General features: G+C 42.5%; 1 protein-coding gene across 2 annotated transcripts in view; it reads right to left on the minus strand.

Annotated features, from left to right (window-relative positions):
* The window catches only part of si:ch73-22o12.1 (nectin-2), a 177162-nt gene that overhangs the window by 53251 nt on the left and 103092 nt on the right, over positions 1–20819 (minus strand). The window contains exon 7 of one of the 2 annotated variants that reach the window (XM_061776110.1): positions 3954–13760. The exons of the other annotated variant lie outside the window; for it this stretch is intronic. Within the exon in view, the coding sequence (XP_061632094.1) occupies positions 13195–13760 (566 nt within the window). The 3' untranslated portion in view covers positions 3954–13194. Of the gene's footprint in view, positions 1–3953; positions 13761–20819 lie in introns of those variants that run through there. 2 annotated transcript variants of the gene reach the window in all.

Raw genomic sequence — 20819 nt, forward strand, 5'->3', positions numbered from 1 at the left:
CCTATTTCAGGTAGGCGTCTATTTTTTTTCCCATCTGTAATGCACCGACCGACGCATAGGAAGCGTCTACTGGAGAATTATTTTTCAAGGGGACGGCAATGGATTAATTGACACCCACACACCTTATTTGAGAGAGGCATTTTATTTTCTCAAATAGATGACAACCACCGAGTGACACACATGTAAGGTGTCATATTTGAAGGAAGTGCCTATTCTTTCTAAGTGCATGACATACCAACCAAAAAAGGCCTTGAGTTTTTTTTCAAGTGGAGAAAACTACTATTGATTTAAATGCCACACACATATGTGCACACACACTCTAATAGAGGGTGGGTTTTGTTTTCCTCAAATGAATGACACGCCTGCCCATTAACTGACACACAAACACGTATATTCCGGGATTAACAGCAAGCTGAACGGCCCGGTGGTCAGTGCACCAGCATGCCTCATCACTGTAAGCTACTGTTGAAGAAGGCGGTGGTGGTGCTGCTGTCACTTTGGCTTCAAATCCAGGTTAATGGCCGTAGGCTAACATGGGGGTGGAGGGAGTCAGGGTTCTACTGTATACTATAGAGGTCACGCCGTTCACATCAGATATACACCTTTGTCTGCGGCAAACACACAAAAATGCTCGGAGCCTTTTATTCCATGCATTCCGCTGGCAAACCAGAGGGTATAGCCTGTGAGATGTGTGTGTGTGTGTGTGTATTTGGAAGCGTTTTTAGAAGTCACCAGCCTCCAATCCAAAGCAATTAGAGTGTCCAGATGGCAGCCCTGGACTCACAGTAAATAGCTGTGCATTGACAGAAGACGCCTGACACAGGAAAAAAAAAAAAGAGGAGCCGCTGATGATACATATCACGGGTACATGAGGCCATCAGAGCAGCAGGCAAACAACGAGGACGCCGCATCGTCATCGCCATAAACCAACTGTCCGGACAACATTCCATGCACGGGGTGGAAAGAAAAAAAAACACCGGGGAAAAAAAAGTCAACTTGTTAAAGTTTGACCAAACAAGTCTACATTGAGTCAAGGTCCAAACAATATGGCCTTTCTATGTCGAGGCCATTCAAACACTGCAGTGTTTCCCAACCTTTATTGAGACTAGACAAATATTTTACATGAGAAAAATCCCACAGCACACCACCAAATGTCACGACACATTAATACGCCGCAGTGCAGCGGTTGGGAATCCACAGTGCCACAATTGACAACACCAATCGCACCCCCACGTACTTGACGGGGAATATCCTGTCATCACTTCATACATTATCGAAGGCTGTGCGTGGATTTTACAGCCAAACTGGGGCGACGTCGGCAAATGAGAGAAAGGTGGCAATCTTCAAAATGGCTCCTCCTGTTGCCACGCTACCTTTCCCACAAGAGCGTTATCACTACAGAGTTGATGCACAAACAAATTTATCATGGTTAAAGTGGACAAACAGCAGGAAATGAGAGTGGGGCAAAGGAGGAAGGGGTAAATAAAATGAGTAAGTAAATAGATTTTTTTTTCCTGATGGGAAAGGGAGATGTTCATTTTTTATCAAGTGGATGACGCGCCCTTTGATTGATGAAGATGCACGCACAAGCAGGACGTCTATCATTATTAACACATGCACAAAAGGGGCTGTGTCTATTTTTAATCACACACTCACCAATGAATGGACACGCACAGGTACAAAAGAAGCACCTATTTGAGGGAGGCGTTCATTTTTTACCTAGGTGGACGACACATTCATGATTACTTGACACATGGACAAGAGCGCTATCTGTTTGCGGGAGGCGTTTCATTTTTATCAAGTGGATGGCGTGCTACCGAACGGTCAAGACTCACGCATAAGGGAAGCTACTATTTAAGGCAGGCGTTTATTTTAAAAGTGGATGACACACCCAAATATTTACATACACACATACAAGAGAGACTTCAATTTGAGGGAGGCGCTTACTTTTAATCAAGTGGATGAAGTACCTGCCGATTGGTAAAGACACAAACACAAGGGAAGTGTCTATTTGAGGGAGGCGTTTATTTTTAAAAGTAGATGCACCCAATGATTAACACACGCCCCACAAAAGGGAGGGGTCTATTCTTTCAAGTGGATGTGACACATGCACGACAGACGTCGATTTGAGGGAGGTGTTCGCTTTTCTTTAAGTGGATGACATGCCCACCGTTTGGTAAAGACATGCGTCCATAAGGTCTATTTGAGGGAGTGTGAAAGAATGCATTACTATTATAGTTATCATGTTTAAAGCATATTCACATTTTGTAGAAATTCGCCCACGCAGATTAGTGGACGAGACAAGGAAGCTGTCTGGTTTACACTTCCTCAAGCTGTCAGTTTCACTTACTCAAGCAGATGTGTAACTATGCTGTCTGTTAGAAACTGTTATCTAAGCATTTTTTCCGGTGAACCTGCGCATTTCGGTAAAGTTCCACTGTGTTGCATGCTGCTTTGCTTCAAATAAATAGCGGACGAGGGCAGCAATTCGTTGACAGTCTTGGTGAGCGCTCTCTCAGTGAGTTGCATTTATTTCTAAAAGTAGATGACGCACACAATGATTAGCACACACGCATTCAAAGAGAGGTGTCTATTCTTTCAAACGAATGACATGCCCACCGATTGACACATGCATGCATAAGGGAACCATTCATTTGAGAGAGGCATTTATTTTTGTTTAAAATGGGCAACACACTCCATGATTAACATGCACATATAGGGGGGCATCTATTTTTTTTAAGTGAATGACACACTAACCAATGAATTGAGACACACACACGCAAAAAGGACGTGTCGATAACACACCCACTGTTAACTTGACACACTGACAAGAGATTTCTATTTGAGGGAGGTGTGTGCTTTTTCTCGAGTGAATAATGTGCCCCACCGCATTGTAAAAACATGCATGCATAAGGAAATTAATTATTATAGGGAGGTGTTTTTAAAAAAGTGAATAATCCACCCAACGATTAACAGACACCCAACAAAAGGGAGGGGTCTATTATTTCAAGTGGATGAGACACAGGCACAAGACATGTCTATTTGAAGGAGGCTTTTACTTATTATTAAGTGGATGACGTGCCTGCCGATTCATAAAGACACGCATGCACAAGGGAAGGTTCTATTTGAGGGAGGCGTTCAGTTTTTGTCAAGTGGATGATGTGCTCGCCGATTAGTAAAAACCAACACATGCACAAGGGAAGCATCTATTTAAGAGAGGTATTTATTTATATGAGACACCCAATGATTAACACTTACGAGAAATGTCTATTTGAGGGAGCTCTTTACTTTTTTTTTTTTTTAATTAAGTGGATAATGGGCCTGCTCAGTGGTGAAGACTCACACGCACAAGGAAAACATCTATTTGAGGGAGGCGTTACATTTTTGAAATTGGATGATGCACTCAATGATTAACTCACCCACAAGAGATATGTATTTGAGGGATGCTTTTACTTTTTATCAAGTGGATGATGCGCCTGCGGATCGGTAAAGACACACACGCAAAAGTGATGCGTCTATTTGAGGGGAGAGTCTATTCTTTCAAGTTGATGACGCACCTGCTGATTAACTGACACACGCACAAGAGAAACGTCAATTTCAGGGAGGTGGTTACTTTTTATCAAGTAGATTACGTACATAGCGATTGACAAAGAGACACTCATCCTGGAGGGAGGCATGTATTTGAGACGGGTGTCTATTTTTGTGTGTTGATTACACAGACATGCGGTAGAAGTTTATTTGAGGGAAGAGTTTCGTTTTTTCAAATTATGAAAGGAGGGAGTAAATAAAAAAAAAAATGAGGGTGAAAGCCCATCGTGTAAAGGATGGGTGACGAGAGGCTGTACTTCATATCTCTGTCATTCTATAAATCTAATCAGAGAAAAACAATAAGTGGCACGTCTTCTTCTCGGTCCGCTTTAGCTCTGGTGGTAAAAAGACACAAAAAGCTCAAATGCTTCAAAAAGAAAAATAATCTAATCTTTAATAACAACCAAGTACAAAAAAAAAAGACATGACAAAAGAAGCCGGAACCAGTCTAATTCACCCGACCCCGCCAATTCTTTTGCTGCTTGAAAATCAATTATTACAAAAGAAAAAAATAAAAGCGTGAGAACAAGAGAAAAGAAAAACAACTTCCACAGAGCAGTCGATAAAAAGCACATTTCGGAGTAAGAATGTTGTTCGGCTGCGCATGTACATTTTAAATTGTATAGACGACAAAGCACATTTGCCAGCGTTTTTGGCAACAAGCGCAGCGCGGCAGTAGTGAATAAAGCACTCGCAAAGGAAACAAGTTTAAATTATACAGCACTGCAAAAGAACAAAATGAAAATAAATCCTTCATGCTTTGCAGTCACTGAGCGATACACAAAACGTGACACCATAAATTAGTACTTCATTTTGTTTCCCCTCTCCTCTGCTACCTATTTATATATTTATACTATTTACAAAGGAATGATTACAGGTGAGATGGAGGATGTTAAGGCTTTGACTAGGCTGATGTTTGCGGACAATAGAAACAATTTCATACGACGGTGTGAACACCTCTCTTATATGTAAGACTACGTTAAAAAAAGGGAAAAAAACCACAAATGGTAAAAATTAGCGGTTTTACTTTAACCGAAGTATATGACAAAAATGTTTCAATCGAAAATTAAAGCACTGTTAGAAACACCTAGACCAAACAAGAGCAGGAAAACATCGACTGAACGGTAGAAAGATGCTAGCAGGCAGAGAAGAGTTGGTAGCGGACCCAATTGCTAACCAGGCTAAGTTAGTATTTAAGAGGGGGAGGACAGAACATTGATATTGATGTACCATATCTGTATCTACAAGATTACAGGAGCAACATACCAAGATCAAACACTAATTCCATGAATGGCAGAAGAGTTGCTAGCTGTTCCACTCGCTAACCGGACTAAGTCAGGGTACGTTCGGAAATTCAATCTGGCGCTCTCGCTGCGCTCTGAAAAGGCAATGTTCAGAGAGGCAAAGCGCGCTCCATTTTCTATACATTTACAAACGGGCATGTTAACCATTGGCAGGGATAGTGCCATATTTAATGGGTCAGTTCTGCCTTTAAACATCTCGTCCTGCCTGACGCGCGGGTCGCTCTGTCTCCTCAGTCAGAGCGGCGGGACTGCGGCTCCAGCATTCCCAGAGTGTGGCGCGCTCAATAATTGAACGCCCTGAGTTTCTGTGTATATAGGGGACGTGGAGTGAAGTCCTGAACATACCCTTAGTATTTACAAGGAGTGGGCTAAAATGTAGATATAGTGGTGGTTTGTGTCGCTCTCTCTCACAGTACACAAGTGTTACATCGTCAAATATAATTCCATGAATGGCATAAGAGTTACTAGTGGATAATCGGTAGGACAAAATATCAATATTGTAATTTATCATATAATTATATCTGTGAGTCCAGTGTCAATATCAAATACTGACTCCATGAATAGCACAAGAGTTAGCTAGAGCTGACCTTGTTGTTAGCCCTAGCCTAGTTAGCAAGCCAGTTCGCGAGCACCTCTTCAGCCTCTTTGAGTGTGTTTTCCTGCTGTTGTCCGCTTTCGTTTTGACAGAACCGCTACTGTCGGAACCCTCAGATGAAACACCTGGACCGGATTTGGACTGCTCATTATTATAGTGATATAGACAGTGTATTTCAACGCCGTTTTAGGTATTATTACATAACAGTATTCTGAATTGCGGTAGCGTAAGGATCTAATGTGGACCCTTCTAGAGACATTTTGTAATACATATCATGGTAGTTGAGGCTGGAGGTGGGTGGCTACTCCTTGTTTGCATGCTGATTGTAGCTCGTAGCTTGTTGCAAAGTGGTAGAATTTTGAAATTAACTTTTACGAAAGCAGTGTGCAGTGATTATCCTATGGTGTGGACTCTGTTACAAGTGTTTTTTCCTTCCCAAATGGCTTGGGAAACAGCCAAGAGAGGAAATCATAAAGTGGGGTACACGCAACGAAAACCGGGCTACATTTTGAGCATTTTTTATTCCAACCTTCCCATCAAAGTCAGCAAAGGCCCAATTGTCAGTCTCCTTAGTGATTATCCTATGGTGTGGGGTGTGTTTGGAGTGATTTTTCCTCCCCGAGTGACTAAAACAAATAAACAAACAAAAAAACACTGATGCTGTCAATCTAAAAGTGGGGAACGCATGACGATAATCGTGCTGAATTTGAACCCCCCCCCCCCTTCCGATCTAAGTCAGCAAAGACCTGATTATCGGAGGTGTCTAAAAGATTATCCTGTGGTGTGGAGTGTGATAAGTGTGATCTTGCCTCCCAGATCTGCTCAGAAAATGGTTGATGCTGACAATGGTAAAGTGTGTTACACAAAGCTAATCATGCAGAATTATTTTTTTTCCCCCCACCCTTCCGATCCAAGTCAGCAAATGCAGGATAACTAGATGTCTGTACAAGATTATCCTGAGCAATTATGCCACAGTGTGGGATGTGTTAAAAGGGATTTTGGGGCCGAAAAATATAAAAGTTAAACCTGTTCAATATTCACGATTGGAAATCCTTATGTGTGCGTGGTCAAAACCAAGTTGGGCCGAACCAAAGTCTGTTATTGTGAAATGAAACAATGCAGTTACCAGATAAGCTAAATGTTAACCTCGCCGCTTCTCTTCTCTTCCATCTTCCTATTTTCTGGCTGTCTGGATACCCTGTGGCACCGTGCAGTCTCTCACATGTCAGTCTTGGTACTACAACACGACATTGTTAAGTGTGCTGTGTTGGTCGTCTTGGGTACACCACACACACTATAAGAGCCAGTTATTTTCCCCTTTATGTGTGGGGTCCCTGACATTCTAAAAATCTGGAAGGATGACAATAATTGGTATGTGTGGATCCCGCTTAAGAGTAGGAAGTAGCCATTCGATGGGATGTCAAAAGCTATAATTTTAATGTAGAAGTACAGCAAACTCGCCAAACTATTTCTCAAAAAAAGAGCGGGTGTGAAAAGGTGTGCGCAGGCGTCTACATCAATTTGGCCAATGGCTGCATTGCTTCGGTGATGGAAAGCAACGGGGCGCAGGACACAAATCGGACTCTTTCCAGCGTGTATATATGGAATACACGTCTTGACAGAACCACCGAGTAAAGTAGGAGGAAGGAGAAGTGTTTTTTTTGTATGTTTATGTCTGTGTGTGGGCTAGTGTCAGGCGATGGCAGGTATGAGGCGGCTTGAGTGCAGTTTGGCTGTAGGAATTGAGCATAATGAGAGCGGCTGTGGGGCGTTCTCGAGTGGGCGAATGCTTCTCGGAGTTGATGCTACGCCAGCAGAGTAACAACAAGCTCGCTTTGCCCTCTTTTCACAAAGCAGTAAAGGTTGGCCAATAGAAACAACTCTCCTACTTGATCGGAAAAGTTTTCCCACACCTCACGTCGCTAGGTGATAAATTATGACTACTGTGTGACTTTTTTCCGCGTGGTGCACAGAGTGTCCCTCAGAGAGCCAATTGTGCAAAACAACAGTGTGCTTATTGTGTAGAATTGCCAAAAAGGAAATAAAATCAAAAAAATTACAGGCGCAAAAATTAAGCAAACAACAAAACCTGCCGTGCTATTCATTTCGGTAAAATTGTTTACATTCACAATGACATTTCCTTTACATCGCGCCACATGGGCTCCACTAGGCTGATATTTACATTTCCATAAATATCCACAGTTTTTTTTTTTTTTCCACAGTAAAAATAAAGATGCTTACATTTATAGTATCCACAGACACCTCGACATCCCAAAAAAATGTACAGAGTTTGTGTTTGTCTTCCCCCCCCGTTGTTGCCATTTATATCCCCTAACACCAAACATTAAACACACATTTCTCTTGGTAGCAGTGACAGACACACACACACACACACACACACACACACACACCCACACCCACACACACACACACACACGCGCATGCAAAAATAACATCTTGATTTTTTTATTTTTGGGTAGTTGTGGTTAATCTTGTGTGTTAAGGAGAGAATTGGTTGCATTGTCAGTTGATAGGGATTATATTTGCTTTATGTAGCCAGTCTGTTCGTTACTGTGAAATTTACTGAATGTTCACACTGTGTGAAATTCAGGCTGGCACAGTGTCTTGCTATTGGTCACTGATGGAAATCGCGTCACTGCTCCATATCTGTCACAGCCAGATGGTTATAGCTTTCGTCTTTGTTCCCGTCTCACTGAGAGATTTACTGTACAACTGTTTTTGTGCTACGATACAGGGAGTCCTCGGTTTACAAGGTTCCCCGACAGACAAGGTTTCGAGGTTACACATAGCGCATAATGTGCAGCGATGCGAGAATACATGCTCACAAAGTACAATAAGGCACGCTTAGTTACCGCCATACTTACGGTTTTTCATTGAATTGTATAGTACAGTATTCATGGCCTAGTCTTTCTTTTTATACAATTATTTACTGTAATTATGACTTTACTACAGCGTTTGTCTGTTAAGTGTTATTGCGGATTCAACTTAAGTACAAATTCGAGTTACAAGGCCACTGTAGGAACTGAACTCAGTCGTACACCGGGGACCCCATGTACTGCTTTTGCCGTACTTGTTTTCCTGATCTACCAGCATCGGTAGAACTTTCCTTGGTTGATTAGGTGTGTGGCACATTACGAATTACGCACAAATTTGAGTAACATTCCAGGAGCAGGAATGCAACTATGTTGTACACCTATAATCTGCCCATAAACCAAAGTTTTCCCAACATTGCGCTAAAATCATACAATGTATACCTGGCCTAAGGCCATGCTAAAATACTAATGACGAGGCATGGACCCGTATTAGATTCTGACGGCATGATAACCGTGAGCAAAAGTATTGCAGTTTCATGTTACTGCAATTACAACTTTGAAATATATTACTTTGAAATGTTTGGGTAAATAACGTTTCCATTGAACATGCTCTGTAAAGTACATAAGTACACACCAAATGAAAATAATAGTTTTTTTTTCTAAATATGATTAAAATGTAGTACAACAGTAAAAGTACTTATCAGAAAAGTATTAGCTTTCCCTACTCTTCTCCGCTTTTTGAAGGAATCTCAGCGTGAAGAGGAACTGATGTTAGCCATGCTAACTAACTAGCTAACTCTCGTAGCTTATTCCAAAAGTTCATTTCATGGCAGTTTTATAGTAATGTTACCTAAAATTTGCCAAAGTGATGGGTGGCGGTCTCGTAAATGTGATAGCCTTCGTCTACCAGGCCGCAGTTCCCTAAAAACAGCTCATACAGCTGATGTAAAGTTTTAGTGGCTTTCAAAACGTGACTATTTAGAATTGCGGTTAAACCCGGTAGCCAGCCCGTGCCTACTAATGAGTGTTTCCCCAAATTTTGGTCAACTATGTCTTTCAGAGATCCCAACCCTCCGATTTCCGGGAATAAAGGATGTTTATATATATAAAAAAAAAAAATAATAATAATAATCCTTCAAATTTTAAAGTTACGCATTTTGAAATCAGACGGATCTATTAAATGTCTATATTGTCGGGTGTTTCACTGATTTGGAGTTACAGCGTTAAATCCATGATAATAGCCAGGAAATGAGCTAGGAGAAGACACTGTGTTGTTAGCCTGGTTAGCAGGCAAGTTCAGTTAACTTCTCTGCTAGCCCAGGTAACGGAGGAAAATAGCCAGGACTTTGCAGCTCTGGTATTCCCCCCCGTCCTCTCTATGCTTCAAGAAGGTTAGTGGTCCCCAAGTCGAACCAAGATCTGAGAACGCAAGCTTTCAAGGTCATTCAAGGTTAAAAACGTGAGGAAAGTCATCGCTGCCTTAGGCAGCACTTTAGCCAGCGTTTGACCTGGTGAATGGCAATGGCTGTGCAGGAGGGCCTTGCACAGCCATTTGCCAGTGGTGTTAAAAACAAAAAAAAAAGGCTGATCAGGTCAGGAAAATTCATGATCAGGCTGATATGGTGACTAAACGGCAACTACAGACGAAGCGGGGGAGCGTTCAAGAAGGCCTCCGGTGGCTCGTTAGCGAGATGAATTAACAGTCAGGAGACAATCAGGCCCGCAGCTGCATCATAAAGGGCCATTTTGCCGCGTGTTGCCCGTTAGTCAATATAACTCCACTGGCTGAGGCAAAACTTTTATGTCCCCCAATCAATTCTCCACACTTAACGGCATCAGCTAATGGAGAAAAATATTGCATGATCTCAGAGGAAAATCTATAGATGCTAATGCGGTGATGCTTCGGTCCATCCGTCAACCGGCCGACAGGCGGCGGAGGGTGGCCGCTCACCACAGACACCCCAGGTGAATTCGGTAGTGCTGCCATGTCAGGCCGCGTCAGGCGGAAATGCTATAAGTGGGCTGCTTGACACATCAGGAGCAGGAAGGAAGAAAAAAACAAGACAAAAAAAACAAAAAAACAAAAAGTGGCCCTGACCTCGACACTGCTCTGGTTTAAATCACATAGTTGCCATAAACACAAAAGAAAGGGTGGGTGAAGGGATGATTGAGAGTTAGTGGAAGCGGAGGCTACGTCAGTGGGAACAATCTGTTGGTCCCAGCTAAGCGACTTCACGCTTCATTAGCAATTAACCTCCTCCTGTCAGGAGCGCTCGTGACGAGACGCTCCCCTCCACCGTCCCGCAGACTCCCTCAGTCCCCTTGACCCTGTCAGCTCGGCTACACTTCACTCCAGTTACTCTCTTGTTTACCATCTACCTTTTAGCTAGCGGGGAATGGCTTGATGGTTTTGCATGTCAACACTATGTCAGCACTGCAAACCCAAAAAGCGCTTCGGTTTATGCAGCACAAATACCAGTGGCTGTGAGGCTCAGTTGTATTTCTCTCTCTCCACCCCCCACCCCCCATCTACCCCCCCCAAGACTGTGTTAGACATTTATGTGACTGGAGAGACAGATCCGTGATGTGACCAACATGTCATGTGGGGGTATCAGGACTTGGAATAAAAGCTCAGCTGTTACACACGCTACCATGGTTTTGTTTGGCTCACTTTCAACTTTGACAGTGACAAAATGGAGGGCCTTGGCGGGACGAAAAAAAAAAGCGCTACATCATAAACTTGTTAGTGATCTAGTAGTGCTACTAGCAACCAGGTGGTTAAGAATTTTTCATTTTCAGTTTCAACTACAGGGGGACGGAACAAAGGTTGCACGATTAATTGCATTATTACTATAGTGATATGTTAAAATGCCATTTTCCTCTTGCAAAGGCTGTGATGGTCATTGGGAGTGGAGCGGAGCAGAGATGGCTGAGTCAAAGCTGCACTTAAAGTCTGCCGCACACTGCCGTGCTGGGTGCACATACATTTTGGTAGGCGACTATATCTAACATTTGTGGTATATTTCACTTTGCGAGGTAAAAAAAAAGTGTTACGACAGTAATTGACACAGTGCTGTAAAGTGTCATGGTGTTGGTGCTGGTGTCTTATTTCTATGATGAATAAAGTTCTCGTTAGCACGCAGTTGTTGTCTGCGCATTATTGAACATAATAAACTGGCAATGGAGCTTGACTTTGTGTCGCTGTCCTTGAATCTCTAAGGCTGGCGGCATTACCTTCGGCTAGTGACTTGAGGTTAACCCCGATTTGTCCTGCTTTATCCAATTAAGCATGTTCCGGTCACAGTTTTCCCTTATTTCATCATAACGTCCCATCCTTGCTTCTATGATACGTCTTTCAGTCTGAAATCGAATAAGCACTTTTGGGCCATTTACGGCGCCCGAAAATTGTCGGTGACTCGATATTTGTACTGGCGTGGCCGGGCCAGCGTCTATTGTATAAGTAGGTGGTGGCCCAACACAGCTGCATACAGGCTCCTGGCCATCGAGCCATCCTTTAATGTTGAACACTTATTTATTGACTGTCTAGTTAGTTGACTGTCTGAGAAGTGCAGGCCACATGTCTACATATGTTTCATGAACACGAAAAGTTGGACATTTTGAAGTGGTAAAGTAACATTTGTTAACATTATTGTTGAAATTTGCACTTTAGTTTGTGTGATTTATTACGGACTTATACTTGTATGCATGTATACTTATGTCAACGCCACACTTGTTTGGCAGAATTTTGTTAAGTTGTCGTGGTGAACGCTTACAAGACTGTCAGTCAAAGTACTAAGTTTAGAAATGTAATTGAATAACAGTTTCTTAGCATAGCAAAATCATTCATAAGGCTCCATAATCTATTACTAACCTAGGCTCACACAGTAGTAAAGTCATAATTACAGTAAATATTTGTATAAAAACATATTCAGGCCCTGCGTTTGGCTGGCCAGGGTGTAGTCTGTCTCTCACCCAAAGTCACCTGGGATAGGCTATTGCTCACCTACGACACGAATGAGGACAAGCGCTATAGAAAATGGATGGACACGTCTAGGCTATAAATATTACACAAACCAATGAAAGATAGTAAATACAGCTTCTTGCGTAAAATTAAGTGACGCTAGTTTGTTACGTGCCGTTCGTAAACTCGAAACCATAAACCGAGCACCCCCTTCAGTAGATTTGTTCAAAGTAACTTTACTTAAAAAAAATAAAATAAATTTCCACAGACTCAAAGGAGACAACCCTCTCTAGTTATTCCATTGGACCTCAGAAAAAACATTTCTGCCTTGGCTACAGCCCTACTTTCAATTAAAATCAATCAATCTGACGGCTGCAGACTAGGAGGTAGTGATTTAGGAGTTTGATGGGAAAGTCAGGGTAAAAAAACAAAAAACAAAGACAATACATGTCAGCAAACAAATCCTCTCGCAATGACTTGTCGGTTTCACACCTTCAGACCGCATCACGCGTGACTAACCCACCCGGTGCTCGTCATAGCATGATGGACTACCAAAAGCAACAAAAAAAAAACGGTGGGCGAAAAGTGTGACAAGTGCAATGCATTATGGAGCACTTAAGAGGTAATCCTCTCTCGCTGCTATGCCGTTTGGCCTCAACATGATTCCATCTCTACCATTTTGTCAGCGTCCTTCATAGACCGCGAAACAAACAGAAATACTCCACTCAAGATTCCTACAACGTCCTCCTCCAGTCAGTAATGGGGCTACACTGTGTTTAATAATGGCATATATGGAAAATAATGTTTGATTTAATTTTTTAAATAAAAGTGGTTTCATTCTATCTTCTCTATCTGACGGAGGCACAAAAATCTCTGGGTCTCCTCCTCGATGCTTCCTCCTTCCTTCTTGCTTTAGACGTAAACAGCAGTCCGAGATATGACGGAGCCATCCCGCTGGGATTCCATGTCGTCGTCCAGGTAGTCTCCAATCATATCGCCCTGCTCGTTGGGCTGGCGCAGCTGCAGGATAGGGGCGCCACCAGAGAAGTGGTCGTACCGCTCCTCTTGCTCCAGTTCATCGAACTTCCTCCTCTCGGCATCGTCCAGCTCACTGCTGAGTAGGATGTCCTGGGCGGTGGGCGTGCCGGCGACCACCTCGGGCCGCCCCCCGATGGGGAGGGGCCCGTGGTTGTTTTTCTCCCCCTGGTGGGACGAGCCATCATCATACACGTAGATGGGGCCGTTGTTGTTGCCCATGGCGCTACCGACGCCACCCGTGCCGTTCTTGCTGGCTTTCTTGCCTCCGCCGAATATGCGCGCCTTCATGTCGCTGCCGCCATTGGCACGGTAGCCCTGCTGCTGACGGCGGCTACGAGTGACCAGCACGGCGACCAGGGCGGCGACCAAAAGCAGGGCCAGCAGGGAGCCGATCACAGCCCCCGCCACCACGCCGGCATTGGATGGGTTCACTGAAGGCTCTGTAAGAGGGAGAGGAGGAAGGGCGGGAGAAGAAGTGTGTGAATTGTGCCAAGAAAGGAAAGTCACCAGACACCAAAAGAGAAAGCAGGAAAGAAAGAGGACCAGAGAAGAAGGAACGAGTTGGGTGATCTATTGCTGGTGTAAAACTCAGTGTGTCAGTGTAGTGCCTATGAGATTGTGTGTCCCTAAAACATTCAACATACCTAGAGAACACAGGATTTTGCCCTTAAACAATTATTCTGTTTTTCCATTACATTTTTTTCCAAATCAAAGCCAAAAAAAGTGTTCACTTGAATAGAGTAGCAATCTACTGCATATCCTCATGGTGGCCAATGGGGGGCCTCAACATTGTGAAGCTATCACTCAATGTTAACTGGAAATGCTGTGTCCGCACAATGTAAGACATGTAATATAACGTTTATGTAACTTAGTGGGTGCTGCTTGCTTTGGTTAGCAACTGAGTTCAAATGGGATCAGTGATTAGCGCTGAATGTCCCTGGATGAACGACAGCATTTATGAGCTGAAGTAATAATCACTACTTGGAGGAGGCCTCTATGTGAGGGAGCCATTGTATTTAGTCTTCAAGGCAACGGTTGCAGGTTTTTTTTTTTTTTTTTTTAAGAAACCACTACGCCAGAGTCAGATCAACCTATCAGAGACAGAAGGCGTGACTGGCAAGGTGTTTATCATTTGAGCTCTCTTGCACACTCAGGTTACGGTACATATTGGCAGCCGAGCACTGACCAGTTAGCTTGGGTGTTGGGAGCTTTGATGATTATTTTGGAATAGAATGTAGAAAATGTTGACTTTCGCACAGTCCTCTAAGTACAAGCCAAATAAGACTCAACTACTGTATATTAACATCTGCATGGGCTCAAATAGGTCAGACAGCTACTCAGATGGAGGAAAAGTGAGTATTTTGTGTGTCTTCAAGCGAGAGAACGCAGTCAGCCTACTCAGGTGAAGTGGCACGTGTCCAGGTAGCCTCCCGATACGCTGACATTTCCCCTGCGTCCTCACAATTGCTCATCCCCATTCCTACCACCATCCCACAAAAAGGTCTCAGACACTTTGCCCTTCAACCACTAAGCTTCCGTCCAAGGCTGCTGCAGCTCGCCACAAATCACAAAGCTTAAGCGGTTGCGGTGGAGGAGAGCGAACGAGGGGGGTGCTCGTCGCAAGCCACGCACACTCTTCGGCGAATGAGCGGGGACTGGTGTGTGTTTGTGTGTGTGCGCGGAAGAACAGTTGGATGCCATGCGGGAGTTGATAATGATGAATGGAGCAGTGGAGGGTGGGAATTGGATGAAGAAGAGGAGGAGGAGGTGAAGGAAGAGGGTGAGTGAGTGACAAAGCGATGCAGCGGAATGACAGCCCCTCCTGAAAGGCATGAAGGAAAAGCACGGCATAGATCGCCTCCCCACCACCACCATCAGCAGCCCATCTCACTTCTCTCGACTCTCTCCCCTCCCAACACAAGCACCCATTTGATTGGTAGTATCACGAAAGAGAAGCCTCTTAAATTCTATTTGGACTTGTTTGGAGTCCCAACAGGCTGACATTCACTCCGCCGTATTTCTTCCGGCGCGTGGACACTGCAGAGAAGAAATGCCGTCGTCTAAATCAGAGCTCCCGTATGACTCGTCAGTCATATACTGCGCGCGCTCACTCTCTCTCAACTCACATTTCCCTCTCTCATGTGCGACGCAATATTTTTTGAAAAAGATAGTTTGACAGCTAAAAGACTAAACACAAGAGTCAGCCTCAGTGTGAACTTGAATTGTTTTATCTCTATACAAAACTGAAGCCATTATATTACCATATTTACTCAAATAGTGACCTTCTTTCTAACAGACAGCGAGCCGTAGGTCGTCGCCAGGCGTGTCATCCACTTCCATCTCCATATGGTATGACCAGATACTATTAAAGACTAGTGATGTTCAGATAACACTTTTTTCCCCCTGCACAGATACGAGTAAGAGTATTTACACTAGAGAACTCACCGATAAAAAGTACAGATACCACGAGTACTTTTGATACAGAATATTTCATTTAACAATCACAGATAATTGTTAACAAAGACCCCTCTTTCTGATGCACATGATGATTCACTGTGTCAAACTGCTGGAGTGTAGTGCCAACTACTGGTGAGCAGGACTTAATGTCAGATTTTTTGCCTTAAGTACTGGTGGGCTGGTATCGTCACAAGTACATGATACCTTGAAATAAGGTATCGGCTCGATACCGATACCTGATATTGGTACTTGCCCATCCCTATTAAAGACTCCTCCCTTTCCCCCTAGCAGAAACAAAGCAGTAACTGTAATTAGAGTGATCCCCCGCATATTTTGGGAACTTATCCTCCCTTTTTCACTGAAAACCCCACCAATTCACTATTTTTGTGCCTAGACCAAAGCCCTGTCTAATATAAAAGTATTATTTTGGCGCCATCTTGTGGCATCTTTGTGCAAAGGAACTATTTGAGTGGTTGAAGGAGCTTTGTTAGTAAGCCGTAGCACTGTCTGATAGAAAAGTAGGCTTTCCCACCATCTTGTGACATCTATATTAGTTAGGTGACGATTCCTTTTTTCGATTTTCACTATTCGATCCCAATACCCAGTGAATAGTGGGGATCACTATCTCAGTTCGTATCAATTCAACTGTTCACACACACACACACACAGAGAAGCATTATCAGATGATCCCATTTGAGCTTTTTGCTTACTAAAGCAGGAGCACTGAGCATGAGGAGGAGCATGAAAGCAGTCTCTAAGATGAAGTACCAACAAAGTGCACGTTTTATTGAAGACATTAGTCAGATATATGTGACCAAATACTGCAGAATAAGGGCCTTTGCTACTCTATATACAGTAAGGAGACATTTTATCTGAGAGGAGATTGAGGCAGCAAGAAAACACTGCATCAAAGTGGAGACTGTGGGGTATAATGATGGAACATTGACAAATCAGCTTGACAAATGAGCGACTGAAAGGTATCATCTCGGCATGCTCGTTGAACCCTACTGACCAAATACTGTTTCCTGTACCCAGTAGCACTTTTGTCATTGGAAAAGTCAACAGTGGAGCTGCGCTGTAATCTTCAGCTCCCCGTAAGCATGTTGGATGATTTAGGTCAGGAGATCCGAGCGAGCAGCCGCTGCTCTGTGTTTAGCAGTATCTGGCACCACAGACGCGTTTCAATTGGTACTATAAAGGAGGAGATTTACTACAGAGTGCTAGAAAGCTAGTAAAGCCACCGGAATCACAGCACAGCACAGAAGCGAGAAGGAGATGGTTTGGCACAGGCGCAGACTTTCGTGTGCCAAGGGTTCAGGACTCTGTGCTTTTTAGTAAGCCAGCCAGATGCCCAGCATGCAACCCTCCGACCATTGTCCACTCGCGGTTATCAGTGGGGGCTAACGCTGACCCTGGCCTGTCTGGAATTCCTCCACTGTGAAGCAGCGGATTAAACATGTCCTACAAACAAAATGGGTTATAGTGCAATAAAAAAATGTAATCATTGAAGAAAAAAGCAATGAAATCACAAAGATGCATTTTGAATCAGTTCTCCACTGACTGTAAATGGGTCATATTTACGGCAACATTACAAAAAAGGTTACAACAGGATTACATATGTAGCGAGTTCTTGACTACAACTGGCTGAACATTAGGTTAATAGTAGACCAATCCAACAAGGGTTAGCAAGCACCCGTTACATAATCTTACATTACTTGTTAGCTCGATAAGTGTGACTAATAATAAAATATTTATACTTGTGAGCATATTATCTTTGCATTGTTAATTATGGATAATTAACAATTCACCCTATAAACATATCATAACATGGCTAGTAAAGGTAATGCTACTTGTAGCTTTATTTTTTTAGATCAAAAAGGCTAAATAAATATACAATTTTAAAACTGCTTTCAGTCATGCTTGTTAATGGAGGTTGGTTAACAATGCGTTCACCCTATAATATAACATCTAGGTGGCTAATTTTGTTCCGCTAATGCTACAGAGGGTAACGTTATATGTGGCTTTTTACATAAAAATATTAAAATATAGCTATGCTTTCTGTTATTCAATCTTTAATGGTAGTTTCACAATTATCACACCCTATAAATATAAGAATATAAGATTAGCTAGGTGACTAGTAAGGTAATCTTGTATGTGTGTGTTTGTATGTATATATATTATATATATATATATATATATCCTGATGGGGCGATCACCGATCAGCAAGTTTTAAAAAAACGGTAACCGATCACAAGATGGAGCAATGTGTCTATTTAAATGACTTGTTCATTTGTCGTCTATACTTGTGTAATTTTATACTGAGTATCTTCATCTTCTGAGTATCAGTATTCTCTACTCAGGTCATGTATTCTAATCAGTCAGGTCAAACCAACATTACAGAAATACTGGGTGCTAACTTACTGTAATTAAATTACTCTCTCACACACACACACACACACACCACAGACAGACTGACAACATTCAGACTGAGAGCAAGCGAGAACTGGTTTGATAAGAGGCCACTGAAGGAACGGACTTATCTGAAGAGGGGGAACACTCGGCTTCCGGATCCCACGAGAGAGGGAAGAGACTCCAGCGCGCTGCCTGTCACTCAACCAAGCTTTGTATATCTGTATACTTGATTTTGTTGTATTAAATACTCAAAAGAGAAGTTTAGTGTATCAGGATTCTTATTTGGAAGCAAGATCACCACCGGTCACTAAAAGAACCAGGAAGTAAGGAATTCCATTAAGGACTATTTCCTTGCGAGGCCGGCTGGGCAACTCCCGGGTCTCGCTTGGAATTCCAAACATTAGCAACACATCAAATGACAGAACGTGGTCTCTTTTAAGAATAACAGACAAAAGAGCCGCCACTTCATCTTTGAAATTATGCTACACAATGAAAAGCAAATAACTCCGGGTGACATGTTTCAAACGTATTCCCAGTTTACAAAGTGATCAAAACCCCTTTACTATAAAGTTCATGACCCTCTGTTGCTCCAGCTTTCGCTTTTCCGGCAGACACTGCTGTTGAAACATTTGACAGAAATGAATCAACCCTGTCGTCCTCTTGTTGTCAATTCCCCATTTTGTGAGGAAACACGACACAAGCCCTCTCGATGAATGCGAGGAGAAAGCAGACTAAATTATTCTTGTAACACCGATTATTTTCAAGAAACAAATTGCTTAGCGCGCTGCCATCTCACACCTGCGCTCTTTACACTCCTCCATATCCTATTTTCTACATCTTTGCTTGCACTCGACCACGTCTCCTATAAACCCATGTTCCCTGCCATCTACAATTTACACCTGCGTTTCTGTCATGTTACGTCTCCTCGCTCTCCCTTACGCTGCGCTCAGCTCTTGACGTAAGCCCTGGGAAGAAAATTAATCATGTCATGTGGCTATATCTTACATGTATTTCAATATTCACTTAAGCTCTCCAAATCACACTCTCCTGCCTGTGTTTATGTTACAGGTAACTACACAACTTATTACGCCCTATCAGTTGCTAACCCAAAAAACATCTACCAAAACAGATGTTAACCGTTTTCCATCTTTTGTTTGGCCATTTTTGGGAAGGGGAAGTGTAAATTTGCTCGAGGATACTGGTAGCATAGTTCTTGCTATGCTAACAGTATCCTATGCTGCAACAGAAAGGGAAGGGGCACTCGCCGGTCTAGACTGATGGGCTATTGGCCAATTTACACTTCAAATGGGAAGGGGAAGTGAAAATGGCCAAAGCAAAGATGAAAATGGCCAAACCAAAGATGGAAAACGCATATGTATGTAAATATATGTATGTAAATATATATATATATATATATACACTATATATCTATATTTTTCTTCCTGGGCAGCGCTAAACCTTGCGATTCACACACACGAAAGCGACGGTTAGCCCCTCAGGGTCTGCTCCAGAAAAGAACACAAGAAATGCATTATCACCTCAGGCTCCGAGGAGTGCTGCGACATGAAACGTGACAGTAATCGCTCTGCAACCAGATACTGCACTCGCATCAATTGGGAAGTAATCCAAGTCAAACACCAATCCTCGCTAAATTCCATTAGTTGGCTTGTGTTTGTTAGTTAGTTAGTAGTCTATGAAAACTCCACCACTAATTCCCATGAAACTTTGCGATAGGTGGCAAGAGCCCTTGAAATTTTGGTACACAGAGTAAAAGAAATGACATATAAGGGTTAATTTTCTCACATCAATGGAAGTGTTCACAGGCTAACACAGGATATAAAGCACAACTTCACGTAAATTTGTGTGCTGTTTGAATTATTTTGGCATCTTTTTACAGATTTTGCAATATGGCCATTAGCCCATGCACCAAAGTATAGAGCAGTCCCTCACAATACAATATCATTGATACAATACTTTACAAAGGACACCAAAAATACTTTGCAAAGGATACTAGAACTACAATAATTAATTGTCAGTTAACCGATTGCTTAATTAATCGACACCTATTTTGACTTTATCGTTTTATCGTTAACTTAAAATTGTCCAAATTCTTGTAATTTCTGCCTTTCAACAATATTCTCAGTTTTTTGTAGTCCTCAATGAAAGCAGACTTAATCAAAAAAGACATTTGCAATTATCTGCTTTTACTTTGGAAAACAATAATCCACATTTTTGCCAATTTTCTGACATGTTAGGGGCCAAACCAGTAACTAAATCATAATTTTATATTTAGATATTTCTGCACTGTCAATTTGAAATAATATTTGAATAAAGGGATGGAAATTATTATTTTGTTTTTACAATTCATCGATTCATTGAAAAATTAACCGACAGATTTATTTTTTAAATGCAATCTTTTTCAGTGTTGATATTTGTTTCAAGTCAATATATTCTACAATGGCAAAACATAACTGCAGTGTTCTGACTCCATGGAGGTCTGGCTTCATTTCAAGTTTTCAGGGTGTCGCTCCTGTCAGTGCTATGTCTATCTCACTCTCTCTCTCTCCAAAGTCTTGTTGCAAATCCTTTAGTGGATGTCTTTTTGAGACAACACTTTAAAGATTTAACAG

The sequence above is a fragment of the Phyllopteryx taeniolatus genome, chromosome 6 (assembly GCF_024500385.1).
Source record: "Phyllopteryx taeniolatus isolate TA_2022b chromosome 6, UOR_Ptae_1.2, whole genome shotgun sequence".
In the NCBI taxonomy this organism is placed as follows: Eukaryota; Metazoa; Chordata; class Actinopteri; order Syngnathiformes; family Syngnathidae; genus Phyllopteryx; species Phyllopteryx taeniolatus.